This window comes from Lipotes vexillifer, unplaced genomic scaffold (genome assembly GCF_000442215.2).
Source record: "Lipotes vexillifer unplaced genomic scaffold, Lipotes_vexillifer_v1.1 scaffold1106, whole genome shotgun sequence".
Lineage (NCBI taxonomy): Eukaryota > Metazoa > Chordata > Mammalia > Artiodactyla > Lipotidae > Lipotes > Lipotes vexillifer.
In genome coordinates, this window is record NW_006776601.1 from 1,051,837 (window position 1) to 1,069,190 (window position 17,354).

The 17,354-nt window shown below is 37.1% G+C and overlaps 1 protein-coding gene across 1 annotated transcript in view; it reads right to left on the bottom strand.

Annotated features, from left to right (window-relative positions):
* Positions 1 to 17,354, bottom strand: part of STXBP5L (syntaxin binding protein 5L) — a 401,935-nt gene that overhangs the window by 306,304 nt on the left and 78,277 nt on the right. Inside the window, exons 4-5 of the mRNA XM_007450522.1 lie at positions 5,342 to 5,423; positions 1,782 to 1,882 (exon numbers count right to left, since the gene is read on the bottom strand). Of these exons, the coding sequence (XP_007450584.1) occupies positions 1,782 to 1,882; positions 5,342 to 5,423 (183 nt within the window). The remainder of the gene's footprint in view (positions 1 to 1,781; positions 1,883 to 5,341; positions 5,424 to 17,354) is intronic.

A 17,354-nucleotide genomic window follows, 5' to 3' on the forward strand; every position in this document is an offset into this window, starting at 1 on the left:
ACATTGTAAAGCAACTATACTCCAATAAAAATTAATTTAAAAAAATAGGCAGTGCCTGAAAAGTTCCTAAGATTTAAACTTGTCCAAAATCTGTCAGCTTGGTCTTTTACGTTCCTACCAGTTAAATATACCTCAAATGAGTTAATAAAATTATAACTGGAAATCATCACCATCAATCATTTCTTCTCCCCAAAATGGCTATAAAAGAGGTCAGAACATTTCCTTCAACATTCCAATTGTGAGGGGAAAAAAACTCATTCTGCCTATCTACACAAAAGGGTAGGGCCAGATCTACTCAAAACATTGACAAACAAAAAATCTTACAAGTAGAGAAAGAGATAAAATCAGTATGGCAATATCTGAGGTAGGTAATATTTTTAGTGGTAAAGGTACAAGGAACAGTGTAACAACTCTTGACTGATCTTTCAACTTTTCATATCCTGAAATATTTGCTACATTACTTATTTTAAAATTTAAGAAAAAATAACCAAAATTAGATCTAATATAAAGAAAGAAGTCCCATCTAGTTTTAGCAAATAGCTAAAATATAAATTTCCTCCTCTCAGAAAAATACCGGATTAACAAAAACTTCCATTGATGCTGAATCCCAAAATACTGTGGACATAATACTCATGAATACTACTCAGAATATTGAAGGTTAATGATTCAAATATTACAGTACGCATATAAGAAGAAAAAGAAAAAGCTCCAGATAGAAAAAGGAAGAATGCCTGTATAGCTGCCATCCTTTTTTCTCATCAAACCTATAAAAACAGGTTTACTTCATTAAGCTCTGCCCATACAGTGATGATTCCTTATGAACTATATTACCATTCAACAAAATACAAAAAGCACTTTCTTGAGCTCTCAGCAGTGGCTGCCTGTCTCTATTATCTACCTAACTCAGTTTTGACTAGTACTTGCTAATCTGTGTAAATTTACTTCTCAGAGGTTTCTTTTTCTTTCATTAATATCAATTTTTCCTGTGATAGCCCTTCTCAATCACACCAAAAAGTTTGACTGTTTCCCAAATAATAAACAAATATCAGATTATTTAATAGTTAAATAACAGATACAGATAATAAAATACAAATTTTACTTCATCTCAAGGTGGATTATCAGCTAAGTAGATATCTGTTATATTCTAGCTCTGGTTGAAACCAACACTAGAAACATTAAAGTTTGGGACAATTTGTTACAAATAAAATCTAATAACATTTTCCATATCCATTCATAAAATTTTCTTTTTCTAATTATTATTTCATTCTAAAATGGGAGAATTTGAATTCTGATCAATTCACCATCTTTGAAAATATCAATCTTGGATGTGCAATGTTGCGCAACACTTAGTACCAACGTTTTTGGATGTCTAAAACCTCTGTCTCATATTTTTTTAAGATAAAAAATATTTAAGCAAAAGGGTGAAAGTGTAAGAGGTAACTTCCATGATCAAAAGGTGTAGAAATACATTTAGTATTTACTTGACTTTTAAATTTTAGGTCTGGCTTTTCAGCACCTTGACCTAAGGAAAAGAACACATCATTGGTGAAGTCCTAGTTTATAGCAAGGAGAACAAGAATGCTAGGAGTTCCCATTAGAAAAGGACTGAATCTATATCAATTATGAATTTTCTATAAAAATAAACTATTATAAAAGTAAGCATAAATATTATTTCTAGCTATTAATATTATTTTTTTAATTCTTTCAAAAATTAACCTGAAACTTGATCAGGAAATAAGTTTTTTACACATTAAGAAATTGTTTAACTCTTACATTCTTACCGTTCTCTGTTAAATTTAAGAGAATGAAGAACAGCTGGCCTTTTTTGTCTAAGGTTCCACAAATGAAGTGTATCATCTGAACCTGCACTGACCAAAGCACCCTGGAACAAAATGAAGACAAAGTGAGCGATTTACTTAATTTATGGGGGTTTTTTTGTGAAGCAAAACAAGCTAATTTACTAAATTTTTCACTGCTTTTAATGTTATTTGTATTTATATAATGTAGAAATACAAGGAAGGACAATGCACATACTTCAGTCAGGAAGCCTAAGAATGCTAACAGTAGAAGAAGCAGGTAAACTACTATATATGGATTGGTGAGAATGATTAGTTCAAGGAATATGCATTTATCAATAGAGGGATTATTATTATAAGAATCATTGTGACTATTAAAGATTTCTTATATTTTCTTCGGGAAAAACTAAGTTTAATTTTTTTGTTGTTTTTACTATTTATACATATACTATGTAGCTCTACAGAAAAGCAAATATCCAACCCAGTTTTAAATTGCAATCTGGTCATATAAAAATACACTGTTTGTAAAAATTTTCTGTATAGTTAAGAAGTATATAGTCTTCCTAAAAGAAGTATATAGTCTTCCTTAAAATTTTCTGTATAGTTAAGAAGTATATAGTCTTCCTATATAGTATATTTGATATAATTTAATTTGTTTTCTTTCTTCAAGAAGCTTCATCTATGACAAAAGAAAACATCTGTAATAAAAGAAAACATTTCTCCAACTAGAATTCAGTATAACTACAAAAATAATACTAAGATCCTTTTTATACAAAGCCTCCAAATAAAAATGGATCCTACTTCAAATACAATAGGATGGGTTCTACCTATTAGTATGGCAGACACCATATGGGCAGAAAATTAGCTGCCATGTATGACTTCATATACATATTTTAAACTATTTATTTTACTGAGTTAAGTAAGATCATCTTAAACTATTTTAAACTATTTATTTTACTGAGTTAAGTAAGATCATCTTAAACTATGTCAGAACTTTTGCCATTGAGTTTCCCAGCAAAAAAACATCAATGCTTGCCCTGTCACAGCCTGAAGCTACTCTAGAGTATTGAATGTGTTCTGTAAAAGTGATCTTGCACAATTATGGTAGTCCTGAGATACCTAAAATTCTTTTCATACTTTACAAAGTACTCGGTTACAAGTAACCTTTCACAATTTATTAAATCAATCACAGATATAAAAATGATAAAACATGTAGATGTTAGGAAGAACTATACTGAAATTCCTAGAATTTACTTCTTCTTTAGGAATTAGAGGAGAGAAGAATATAGGAATCTAAATGCTCTTGCAGAACAATTCCTACAACAAACATATGCTCATGTAGCCTATGATGGTTCTCGATATTATATACCTATGATTTTGGTCTCAAAGAAAAATAACTGTTAAAACAATAATCATAATCAGAGATTATAACCATTCAAACGTTTTAAAATGTGTACAAATTGCATATTTGTATATAAATATGTAAATACACATATTCAAAGAGGTATACATTGATATATACATTTTTAAATGAACTCATAGATAATTACATTCATGCAATAAAATGTATCCTACACGTGCCTTGAGGATTTTTGTGTTTGCTTTTTTTGTAAACTGTTCTCAAGTGTTCTACATATTCAAATTAGAAAATTATTAGGACTGCTTGGAAGTACTTGATGAACTACAATTTTTTTTTTTTGAGATGTAGAATAGTGATCTCATTTCTCAGGAAAGTGGAAACTCATTTGGGATAGGGTGAAGATAGACTATGATATATGAAATTAATAAAACATTCTCTACAGTAAATAGTTATGTGTTATACAAAAGATATAATATGCCAAAGGCAATGAAAGTAAAATAAATCAGCAGATATTCAATAATATCTTAGTGTAATAGCTGAATAAATCTAGGAAGGAAGTCAGTATTAATAATTCTATGATAAAACTAGGAGATAACTTAGCATTTGAGGGAGGTGAACAGAACCACTGAACAACACCAACAGAAACATAAGACACATGAAAGTAAGCACATTGGCAGGGTGTCTAGGGCTCATTTACAAAAGCAAATCCATAAAAAGTGCTACTAATGAAGATCTGTGAAAAGATTAAAAACTGAAATAAAAACACAGGTCAAGAGGTCAGAAGCTGGGAAGTTTGGAAAAAGGTACAGAAGTTGAGTATAAGGCAGATCAAGGTGAGCAGTTTAGGACAGACAATGTAAACACTGGAAAGATGTTGAAGGCTTGCCTTTATTTCTTCTTAGTTATGTAACAGCACAGAGGCAAACTTATGGCCTTGAAGACAATTCTCAGAGGACAGGACACAGAGAAAATCACCTGGAAACAATTTATGCCTGCCAGTAAACATCCATGCAGAAGGCAAAAGGCTGAGATCTCTCATCTAGGAGCTATAGAGTAACACTGAGACTTCAAAAAGGTTGTCAGTCTAGATACTAAAGACTAGTTATTACGATAAAATATTTTTTTAATGTTTCCCCTGATCTTCCTTATTTCCCTCTCTCGTTTTGGTACCCCACAGCAAGTATGCCTACAACATGAAATATGCTAGGCTGGTCAAAAAGGAGAATCTCACAGCCTTATGAGAAAGATTTTTGAGCTAAGAGAAGTAAAAAGTGGACATTTCCCAGTATCACAAATTTTTCATGCCTCAGGTATCTCTGGTATAAAGTTATATGAAACATTTCACCCATGTTTATGAGTAAAAGCTCTTAGAATATATATATGCAAATATATAGAGATACTGAATAAAAGATCATCATTCATGCCACAAGAAACAACCAGTGATACCTCTTTTTTTTTTCTTTCGACACACTGAGTTCAATCTCCTAAGTGCCCAAATTTGGTATGGCATAAACTCCTAAAACATTTTTGCATTGACTGAATCACTTAACATAAAAGAGTTCAAAAGACTCAAGGATCCATTGTAAAAATTTGAGTCAAGAAGGCCTTAAGTAGCCTTCATCTACTGGAAGATCTGCAAACTTTCTGAGCTTTACAAACTTTGTCTTTAGGGAGTTCCTCATCACCATAGGTCTATAAAAATAGGAGTAGGGTAGGCTGCCAATTGTTATAAAGCTATGCATATGTATACCAACAAATGAATATGGAGATATATACAGACAAAGAAGCCCAAAGTAAATAACTGAAAAGATTATTTAATGGAAGATAAAGACAAAACATGAAAATTAATGCTGGATTAGAAAACAAATTGGTGGGAGGAGAGTGTGTAGAGGGAGAGATTAATAGTCAGTGTAGCAATCAAAGGACTTTAGTAATTTTTTAAAAACCATTCAAACAATTAGTCTATAAATTATACTACACAATCACAATAACAGGATCTTCTGGTACATACAAAATTTTTCCTTTAAAATTTAATAAACTGACAAATACAGGAGTACAGTCTTTTATGAAAAATGTGACCATGAACAATATTGAATACGTATATATCTTTAAGCATGTAAAAAAATAATATTAAAAAGATTACACAATGTGTGTGTGAGATAGAAATATCTAAGAAAATCCTTACCTCATTGATCAAGAATTGGAGCTGCAGAACAGCTGCACCACCTTCATGTTGACAATAACAATCAACGCCAGGTCTCCCAAGTCTAAAATAATAAAAGTCAAGGATTCTAACATTTTAATTAGCATTAATACTAATGTGTAAAGAAAAAACTAACTTACTTAGCAACTGACATTTGGCTTACTAGTTATCTTTATTTTTGTAAATAAAGAGTTGAAAAATCTTGGTCTTAGTTGATGGAAATTACATTATATAGCATTGCTTGTCAGAAAAATGGCTGGATAAAATGTCCCTCGTACATAACCAACCCCCCTCAAAAACAATAATTTTGCATCTACACTCACAGACAAAAGTGTCTTCACAGGAGCTTCAGGATCCAGGTTGGAGATTGTGAAACCCTGGTGCAGTCCAAGAATGAAGAGAGCCATTTTGAGGAGACAGGCTTGCACTTAGCTGACTCACTGACTGTGGTCTCAGCTATAGAAACAGAAATAGCTCTGTACCCCTGAGAACTTAGCTACAGCTCCATTTGGCTCTGGGTCTGTCACCAGTATATGCCACATGTCAAGGGACCCAAAGGAGTCACACTCATTCATGTATCAGGTAATAGGCATAATAAAGAACTTAAAGAACTTGTTCCTGGCTGTAGAACAGGAAGTGACCTTTGAACCAGCTCCAGCCTCACTAGGCTGCAGTGTGGGAACCCCTGAAGGTAAGCCCCTGGAAGTAAGGTACAGTCCGTCAGACTGTGGATTCTGAAATGGCCTGTAACAGGGCTCCAGCAAGTCCCAGCCACAGTCTAGGAACAATCATGCTGGCAAAGGAACCCTATAGGAAACACGCTTGTCTGTACCCTCTAAGATACTAAAAGGGGTTTATACTCAGCTCAAGCCCCCTCACTGCCACAGTCTTCTAGAATTTCTACTTGCACAAAGACCAGGCAAGAGACACTCCTGTCTCTGTCCCCTGGAGTTCCTGAAAAGGCCCTGTATGTGACTCCAGCTTCCTCATAACTACAGTCTGCCAGTCTACAGCAGTCCTGAGGGTCCAAGTTCTCAGTAGGAAACACACCTGGCTGCAACCTTGGAGATCTGAAAGGGCCCTACACTGAGCCCTAGCCCCTCCCAACTGGAGGCTGTGAACAGTTCTGCTGCCACAGGTACCCAACAGGACACACTCCTGTATGCACTCCCAGAGATCCTGAAAGGGCCTAATACTCCCAACCACAATCCACAAGCAGTCCTGGTACAGGGACCTGTCAGAAAACATAACTGCACTCCAAGAGATCCTGAAAGGCCCCTATACTCAACTCCAGCCCCTCTGGCCACAGTCAGGGACCAATTCAGCCCATCCAGTGATCTGGAGGGAGACATACCCATCCATGACTGCAGAGCAAATCTTGGCTGTGGAATCTGAAACAGCACTGAGGCTCAGTTCCAGCACCTCTCAGCCACAGTCCAGGGTCAGTCCTGTCCATCCAGGGACTCATCCAGTGACCAGGCAGCAGTCCACCCAAGATCTGGCAGGAGCCACACCCACCATTTACCTGGTAATAGGCTTGTTATCTGGGGACCCATACGTGGACCCCAAAGCAGACCCTTGTCCCAGTCCCACCCTACTGAACAAGGTACTGCAGGTAGTCACATCTACCTGGGGACTGGAAGGGATCCACATCAGCATAAGACCCAGTATCAAGCCCACAAATCATAGATGCTACTGCAGACCCAGAAAAAGCCTCACAACTGGCTCCAATGCAGCACAACTGCAATTATGGAAGTAATCCTATCAGCTCGGGAAACAAACAGAACGTCTTTATCTTCTGAAACCAGTCTGTAAAGACTGGAAGAGGTGCTTGCTTCACAAATGCACAGACACTAATATAAGGCTACATAGACAACAAAGAATTATGCAAATATGACACCACCAAAGGAAAGCAATAGAGCTCCAGCAACTGACCCCAAAGAAATGGAAATTTATGATTTCCCTGACAAAGAATGTAAAATCATCATCTTAAACTGTATGAAATGCAAGGAAACACAGATACACAACTAAGCAAAATCAGGAAAACAATTCACGAACTAAATGCATTTAATAAAGAAATGGAGAAATCAAGATGGTGGAGTAGAAGGACATTGGGCTCACCTCCCCCAATGAATGCATCAAAAACAGATCTATGTGTGGGGCAATTCTAGCTGAAAACAAACTAGAGACTGGCAGAAAGGCTCTTTTACAACCAAGGCTATAAAGAAAGACCCACATGGAGTCAGGTAGGAAGGGAGGAGACGGGATCAGGCTGGGACCAGTTCTTGTAGCAGGAAACAGACAAGAGGAAGGAGATATCACAGGTTGGGAGATCCTCCCTGGGGACTGAGGTGTTTGAACTACATATTGGGCACCCCAGCCATTGGGTTGGACATCAGGTAGATGAGTCCCCTGAGCAGGTTTAAAAACCAGTGGGATGTACCAGAGAGTTGAAAGAAACTGAGACTCCACTCACGCATGCTTCCTTACTCCCAGGAACAAGGTGGAGAAAGTAGGCTGAAAACGCCTCAGGGCTCAGGCCAGTTTCCCACTACTGCCCCAGTGCACCCCAGCCTGCATCTGGAGACTGCTGCAGCCCCTCTTGCTCCAGCACATCTCTCCACTAGGGCAAAGGCTGCCACTACTAAGGAATAACATACTTGGAGGTGATGCAGCTGGTGTGCAACCAGCCCTGAATCTGAACAGGGTGAGGGCAGCCACTGCTGGTGTGTGGAGAGGAAGCAGTTTGGGAGCAGACTGGGGCTCTGACTCCTGTATGGGAACCAACCCAGTAGGCACCCTGGCCCACGGCAGGCAGTTGCTCCAGCTCCTCTTGCTCCAGAGCTGCTCTCCACTAGGGTGAAGGTACACACATTTGGAGGAAGCAGAGCCAGCTAGGGCCAGGCCCTGCTTCTAAACAGGGCAAGGGAGGATGTTTCTGGTGAGCACATGAAGGCAGCGGGTCAGAAATGGCCTGGGGCTCTGACTGGCTTGCTGGGACCATACCAGGGCATAACCCAGCCCCACTGGGGGCTGCTCAAGCCCCTCTTCCTCCTATGTTCCCTTCCACTGGAATGGAGGTGCCAACACTGAGGGCAGGGGAGAGTGCACACTTACAGGGAATGGAACCAGCTCCAATCGACACATGGGACTTCAGCTCCAGCATCTTGGGCCCCAAACCTACTCCCATAGGGTGATGACAGCCACTGAGCATAGAAGAAACCCAGGCTCACACCTGGCTCCGGCTCTAGCCCCTCCACCTCCACTCCTGCCTCCCAGCAAGGTGGTAGCTGCCAGCACACCCAAAGGGAAGATGTGACCTGTGCTCACTTCAGATTAGCAATCCCAAGAAAGCCACTGAGCATGTGAAGACTGCATGGGGATGCTTTCACACAGGACATCCCTGCAAGACTGAAATAGGTAAACGTTTCACCTAATTTTGTAAAGACAAAGAAAGTTAAGCAAAATGAGAAGACAAAGGAATTTGTTTCAAGCAAAAGAACAAGAAACAAAGCCCTGAAAAAACAACTAATGAAACAGAGATAAATAATTTGCCAGATAAAGAGTTCAAAGCATTAGTAATAAGAATGCTAACTGAACTTGGGAAGAGAATAGATGAACACAGTGAGAATTTTAACAGGGAACTAGAAAATATAAAAAAGAACCAGTCAGAGAAAAAGAATATAATAACTGGAATGAAAAACATACTAGAAGGATTTAACAGCAGACTAGGTGATGCAGAAGAATGCATAAGCAATCTGTAAGATAGAATAATGGAAATCACCCAATCATAACAGCAAAAAGAAAAATAAATTTTAAAAGGTAAGGATAGGGCTTCCCTGGTGGCGCAGTGGTTGAGAGTCCGCCTGCAGATGCAGGGGATGCGGGTTCGTGTCCCTGTCCGGGAGGATCCCACATGCCGTGGAGCAGCTGGGCCCGTGAGCCATGGCCGCTGGGCCTGCACGTCCAGAGCCTGTGCTCCGCAGTGGGAGAGGCCACAGCAGTGAGAGGCCCGCGTACCACAAAAAAAAAAAAAAAAGGTAAGGATAGTTTAAGGGATCACTGAGGCAACATCAAGCATACTAACATTTGCATTATAGGGGTTCAAGAAGGAGCAATAAAGGAGTTGAAAATGTGTTTGATGAAATTATGGCTAAAAAATTTTCAAGCCTAAAGAAGGAAACAGACATCCAGATACAGGAAACACAGAGGGTCCCAAACAAAATGAACTGAAGAGACCCACACCAAGAGATATCATAATTAAAATGGAAAAAGTTAAAGATAAAGAGAGAATTCTAAAGGCAGCAAATGAAAAACAAAGAGTCACATACAAGGGAATGCCCATAAGGCTATCAGCTTATTATTCTACAGATTTTGCAGGCCAGAAGGGAGTGGCATGATATATTTAAAGTGCTGAAAGGGGAAACCTACAACCTGAGATACTCTGTCCCACAAGATTATCATTCATAAATGAAGTAGTGAAAAAAATTTCTCAGACAAGCAAAAATTAAAAGAGTTCATCAATACTAACTAAATTGACCCTAAAAGAAATGTTAAAGCATCTTCCCTAAATGGAAAAGAAATGGCTACAACAAGTAGGAATTTATAGGAAAGGAAAAATCCCACTAGTAAAGGCAAATATATAGTAAAGACTGTGGATCAACCATTTAAATAAGCTAATGTGAAGATTAAAAGACAAAAATTGCAAAGTCAACTACAATAAACAGTTAAGGGATAAATATGCAGATGTAAAATATGACATCAAAAACAAAAAACATGGGGGAGGGGAGTAAAAGATGTAGATCTTTTAGAATGTGTTTAAACTTAAATGACTACTGCTTTGGAAGAAAAAGACATAGTTATAGGTCAACATATATAAACTCCATGTTAACCACAAATCAAAACCATACAATAGGCAATAGGTACACAAAAACTAGAGAGAAAGGAACACAAGCATACCACACACACACACACACACACACACACACACAACCATCAAACCACAGGGGAAGAAATTAAAAGCAGAAGAAAAGAACAGAGAAGAACAAAAACAACATACAAGTAACAAAAAACAAGTAACAAAATGGAAATAAGTACATACCAATCAATGCTCTCTTTATATGTCAATGGATTAAATGCTCAAATCAAAAGACATAAGGTGCTGATTGTATTTTAAAAAACCCAGAACACATCTATATCCTGGCTATAAGAGACTCACTTCAAAGCTAAAGGCACCCAGACTAAAAGCGAGGGAATAGAAAACGATATTTCATGCAAATGCAAATGACAGGAAAGATGGAGTAGCAATACTCTCATCAGACAAAATCAACCACAGAAGAAAAAGAAGGGCATCATATAATGATAAAGGGATCAATACAAGTAGAGGATATAAGACTCGTTAGCATATATACAGCTAATATAGGAGCACATAAGTAAATGAAGCAAATTTTAACAGATGTAAAGGGAGAAATTGACAATAATACAATAATAGTAGGGTACTTTAACATCCTCTTACATCAATAAACAGATTATCCAGAAAAAAAATTAAGAAACAGTAGTCTTAAATGACACATTAGACCAACTGGACTTAATAGGTATCTAAAGGACTTTACATCACCAAACAGCAGACTACACATTCTTTTCAAGGGCACATGGAATGTTCTCCAGGACATATTACATGCTATGTCACAAAACGTGTTTAAACAAATTTAAAAGGATAAAAAGACATCAAGCATTTTTTCTGAAAAAAAACAAAAAACTAGAAACTAATACAAAACTAGAGATCAATCACAGAAAGAAAAATGGGTTAAAAAAAAAATGGAGACTAAACAACATGCAACTAAAAAGCCAATAGATCAATGAAGAAATCGTAAAATACCTCAAGACAAATAAAACTAAAAATGCAACTTTCCAAATCTATGGGACACACACAAAAAAAGCCATTTTAAGAGGGAAGTTTACAGTGATATAGGCCTTCATCAAGAAATAAGAAAAATCTCACATGAACAACCTAACCTACCATCTGAATTTAAAAAAAAAAAAAAAGGAACAAACAAAGCCCAAAGTCAGGAGAAGGAAGGAAATAATATAGATCAGAAAGGAAATAAATAAAATAGTGACCCCCCCCAAAGAAAAACCAGAAAAATCAATAAAACCAAGAACTTATTTTTTGAAAAGATAAACAAAATTGATACATTTATAGCTAGGCTCATCAAGAAAAAAAAAGACAAGATCCAAATTAACAACATAAGAAACAGGAGAATTTATAATTGATATCACAAAGGTACAAAAAAACATAAGAGAATACTACAGTTATATGCCAATAAATTGAACAACCTAGATAAAATAAATAAATTCTTAGAACCATATCCTTCCAAGACTGATTCAGGAAGAGACAGACAATCTGAACAAACTATCACTAATAGTGAAACTGAATTTATAATTTTTAAAAGCTCCCAGCAAACAAGCCTCCAGGACCAAAACACTTCACCAGGAAATTCTACAAACATAAAAAGAAGAATTAATATCAATACGTGTCCTTCAAAAACTATTCCAAAATAGTCAAGAAGAGGGAACACTTCCAAATTCACTCTATGAGGACACTGTTATCCTAATACCTAAACCAAAGACACCACAAAAAAAAAAGAAAGAAAGAAAATTACAAAGGACGGAGACAAGATGGTGTAGAGGGACACGAGTTCACTGCTCTTATGAAAACACCAAAATCACAACTAACTGCTAAACAACTATCAACAAAAGCAAAACAAAATGAACAAAAAAAGCTGGAACCTACCAAAAATATCGCCTATATGCAAAGACAAAGAAGAAGCCACAATGAGACAGTAAGAGTGGTGCAACTGCTATAAAATCAAATCCCATACCCACCAGGTGGGTGACCCACAAAACTGGAAAATAATTATACCAGAGAAGTGAAAGTTCTGAGCCCCACATCAGGCTCCCCAGCCTGGCGGTCTGACAATGGTGGCAAGGGGAGGAGGAGCCCCCAGATAATCTGGCTTTGAAGGCCACCAGGGTTTGATCACAGGAATTCCAGGACTGGGGGAAACACAAACACCACTCTTGGAGGGTGCACACAAGGTCTCGTGTGCATCAGAACGCATGGAAAAAGCAGTGATCTCATAAAAGACTGTGCCAGACCTATCTTCTGGTATTGGAGGGTCTCCTGTGGAGGTGGGAGAAGGCTGTGCTCATTACAGGGACAAAGACACTGGTGGTGGCAGTTCTTGAGAGTACTCATTGGTCTGAGCCCTCCTGGAGACTGTCATTTTCTTAACACCCGGCCCCACCTTACAGCCTGCAGCCTCCAGTGCTGGGATGCCCAGGCCAAACAACCAACAAGATGGGAAAACAGCTCCACCCATCAGCAGACAGGGTGCATAAAATCTTCCTGAACCCAGAGCTCTCTAGACACACCCCTTGGCACAGCCCTACCCACCAGAGGGACAAGGCACAGCTCCACCCACCAGTGGGCAAGAACCAGTGTCCTGCACAAGCCTCTTAGACAGCCTCATCCACTAGGGAGCAGACAGCAGAAGCAATAAAAACTACAGCCCTGCAGCCAATGTAAAGGAAACCACAATCACAGAAAGTTAGACAAAATGATATATGGCAGAGGAATAAGTCCCAGATGAAGGAACAAGATAAAACCCCAGAACAACAAAGCAAGGTAGAGATAGGCAATCTACCCAAAAAAGAATTCACAATAATAACAGTAAAGATGATCCAAGATCTCAGAGAGTAGAGGCATAGATGGAGAAGACACAAGAAATGTTTAAAAAAGATCTATAAGAACTAAAGAATAAACAAACAGAGATGAACAACATGATAACTGAAATGAAAAATACACTAGAAGGAATCAATAACAGAATAACTGAGGCAGAACAGATAAGTGAACTGGAAGACAGAGTGGTGGAAATCACTGCTGCAGAACAGAATAAAGAAAAAAGAATGAAAAGGAACAAGGACAGTCTAAGAGACTTCTGGGACAACATAAAATGCACCAACATTTGCATTATAGGGGTCCCAGAGGGAGAAGAGAGAGAAAAAAGCCCTCAGAAAATATTTAAAGAGATAACAGGTGAAAACTTCCCTGACATGGGAAAGGAAACAGTCACCCAAGCCCAAGAAGTGCAGTGAGTCACAGGCAGGATAAACCCAAGGAGGAACATGCTGAGACACATAGTAATCAAATTACTAAAATTAAAGACAAAGAAAAAATAATAAAAGCAACAAGGGAAAAGCAACAAATAACTTACAAGGAATCCCCACAAGGTTATCAGCTGTTTCTCAGGAGAAGCTCTGCAGGTCAGAAGGGAGTGGCATGATATATTTAAAGTGATGAAAGAAAAGAACCTACAACCAAGAATACTCTACCCAGCAAGGCTCTCATTCAGATTCAACAGAGAAATGAAAGCTTTATAGAAAAGCAAAAGCTAAGAGAATTCAGCACCACCAGAACAGCTCTGCAACAGATGCTTAAGGAACTTCTCTACAGGGAAAAGAAGAGACCAAAACTAGACACAAAAAAATTACGAATGGAAAACCTCTCTGGTAAAGAAAAACACACAGTAAAGGTAGGAAATCATCCACTAACAAATATGATATCAAAACCAGCATTCGTGAGAAGAGGAGAGCACAAATGCAGGATATTGAAAATGCATTTGAAATCAAAAGACCAGCAACGTAAAACAATATTGTTTCTATATAGACTGATATCAAAACCTCATGGTAAAAAAAAAACCTCATGGTAACCCCAAACTGAAAAATCTACGATACACATGCAAAAAAGAAAAAGAAACCCAAACACAATGTTAAAATTAGTCATCAAATCACAAAAGAAGAGAACAAAAGAGTAAGGGAAGAAAAAAGACGTACAAATACAAATCCTAAACAATTAACAAAATGGCAATAAGAACATACATATCAGTAATTACCTTAAACGTAAACAGATTAAATGCCCCAATGAAAAGACATATACTTGCTGAATGGATACAAAAACAAGACCCATATATATGCTGTCTACAAGAGACAAACTTCAGATCTAGGGACACATACAGACTGAAAGTGAGGGGATGGAAAGGTATTCCATAAAAATGGAAATCAAAAGAAAGCCAGAGGAGCAATACTCATATAAGACAAAAAGACATTAAAACAAAGACTGAAACAGAGACAAAGAAGGACACTACATAAAAATCAAGGGATCAATCCAAGAAGAAGATATAACAGTGGAAAATATATATGCACCCAACATAGGAGCACCTCCATATATAAGGCAAATGCTAATAGCCATAAAAGGAGAAATCAACAGTAACACAGTAATAGTGGGGGACTTTAACACCCCACTTTCATCAATGGCCAGATCATCCAGAAAGAAAACCAATAAGGAAACACAGGCCTTAAATGACACATTAAACCAGATGGACTTAACTGATAGTTATAGAGCATTCCATCCAAAAGCAGCAGAATACACATTCTTTTCAAATGCACATGGAACACTGTTCAGGATAGATCACGTGCTGGGCCACAAAGCAAGCACTGGAAAATTTAAGAAAACTGAAATCATACCAAGCATTTTTACTGACCACAATGCTATGAGATTAAATATCAACTACAATAAAAAAAAATTGTAAAAATCAAAGCAGGTGAAGGCTGAACAATATGCTACTAAAAAATCAATGGATCACTAAGGAAATCAAAGAGGAAATCAAAAAATACCTAGAGACAAATGAAAATGAAAGCATGATGATCCAAAACCTATGAGACACAGCAAAAGCAGTTCTAAGAGGGAAGTTTATAGCAATACAATCCTACCTAACAAAACAAAGAAAATCTCATATGAACAACCTAACCTAACACCTGAAGCAACTAGAGAAAGAAGAACAAACAAAACCCAAAGTTAGTAGAAGGAAAGAAATCATAAGGATCAGAGAAGAAATAAGTGAAATAGAGACAAACAAAACAATAGAAAAGATCAATGAAACTAAAAGCTGGTTCTTCAAGAATATAAACAAAATTTATAAACCTTTAGCCAGACTCATGAAGATAAAAAGGGATAGGGTTCAAAAAAAAAAAAAAAAAAAAAAAAGGGATAGGGTTCAAATCAATAAAATGAGAAATGAAAAAGAAGTTAAAATGGACACCACAGAAATACAAAGCATCCTAAGAGACTACTATAAGCAACTATATGTCAACAAAATGGACAACCTAGAAGAAATGGACAAATTTTTAGAAAGCCACAACCTTCCAAGACTGAACCAGGAAGAAACAGAAATAAGAACAGACCAATCACAAGTACTGAAATTGAAACTGTGATTTAAAAACTCCTAGCAAACAAAAGACCAGGACCATATGGCTTCACAGGTGAATTCTATCAAGGATTTAGAGAAGAGTTAACACCTATCCTTCTCAAACTCTTCCAAAAAATGCAGAGGAAGGAACACTCACAAACTCATTCTATGAGGCCACCATCACTCTGATACCAAAACCAGACAAAGATGTCACAAAAAAAGAAAACTATAGGCCAATATCACTGATGAACATACATGCAAAAATCCTCAACAAAATACTAGCAAACTGAATCTAACAATACATTAAAAAGATCATACCCCATGATCAAGTGGGATTTATCCCAGAGATGCAAGGGTTTTTCAATATCTGCAAAGCCAGTAGTGTGATACACCACATCAACAAATTAAAGAATAGAAACCATATGATCATCTCAATAGATGCAGAAAAATATTTTAACAAAATCCAACACCCATTTATGATAAAAACTCTCCAGAAAGTGGACACTGAGGAACATATCTCAACATAATAAAGGGCATATATGACAAACCTACAGCTAACATCACAGTCAAAGGTAAAAAGCTAAAAGCATTTTACCTAAGTTCAGGAACAAGAGAAGGATGTCCACTCTTGCCACCTTTATTCAACATAGTTTTAGAAGTCCTAGCCATGGCAATCAGAGAAGAAAAATAAAAGGAATCCAAACTGGAAAAGAAGAAGTAAAACTCACTGTTTGCAGATGACATGATCCTATACATAGAAAATCCCAAAGTAGCTACCAGAAAACTACTAGAGCTCATCAATGAATTCTGTAAAGTTGCAGGATACAAATTAATACACAGAAATCTGTTGCATTTTTATACACTAACAATAAAAGATCAGATAAAGAAATTAAAGAAACACTCCCATTTACCACTGCATAAAAAAGAATAAAATAACTAGGAATAAACTTACCTAAGGAGGCAGAAGACCTGTACACTGAAAACTATAAGATGCTGATGAAAGAAATCAAAGATGACACAAACAGATGGAACGATATCCATGTTCTTGGATTGGAAGAATCAACATTGTGAAAATGACTACACTACCCAAGGCAATGTACAGATTCAATGCAATCCCTATCAAATTACCAGTGACATTTTTTACAGAACTGTAACAAAAAATCTTAAAATTTGTATGGAGACACAAAAGAGCCCAAATAAAGCAAACTTGAGAAAGGAAAACGGAGCTGGAGGAATCAGCTCTCCTGACTTCAGACTACACTACAAAGCTACAGTCATCACAACAGTATGGTACTGGCACAAAACTGAAATATAGATCAATAGAACAGGATAGAAAGCCTAGAAATAAACCCATGCACCTATGATCAATTAATCCACAACAGAGGAGGCAAGAGTATACAAGCAGAAAAGACAGTCTCTACAACAAATTGTGCAGGGAAAACTGGACAGCTACATGTAAAAGAATGAAATTAGAACATTCTTTAAGATGATACACAAAAATAAAATGGATTAAAGCCCTAATTGTAAGACCGGATACTATAAAACTCTTAGAGGAAAACATAGGCAGAACACTCTTTGACATAAGACACAGCAATATCTTTTTCAAGTCATCTCCTAGAGTAATGGAAATAAAACCAAAAATAAACAAATGGGACTAATTAAGCTCAAAAGCCTTTGCACAGCAAAGG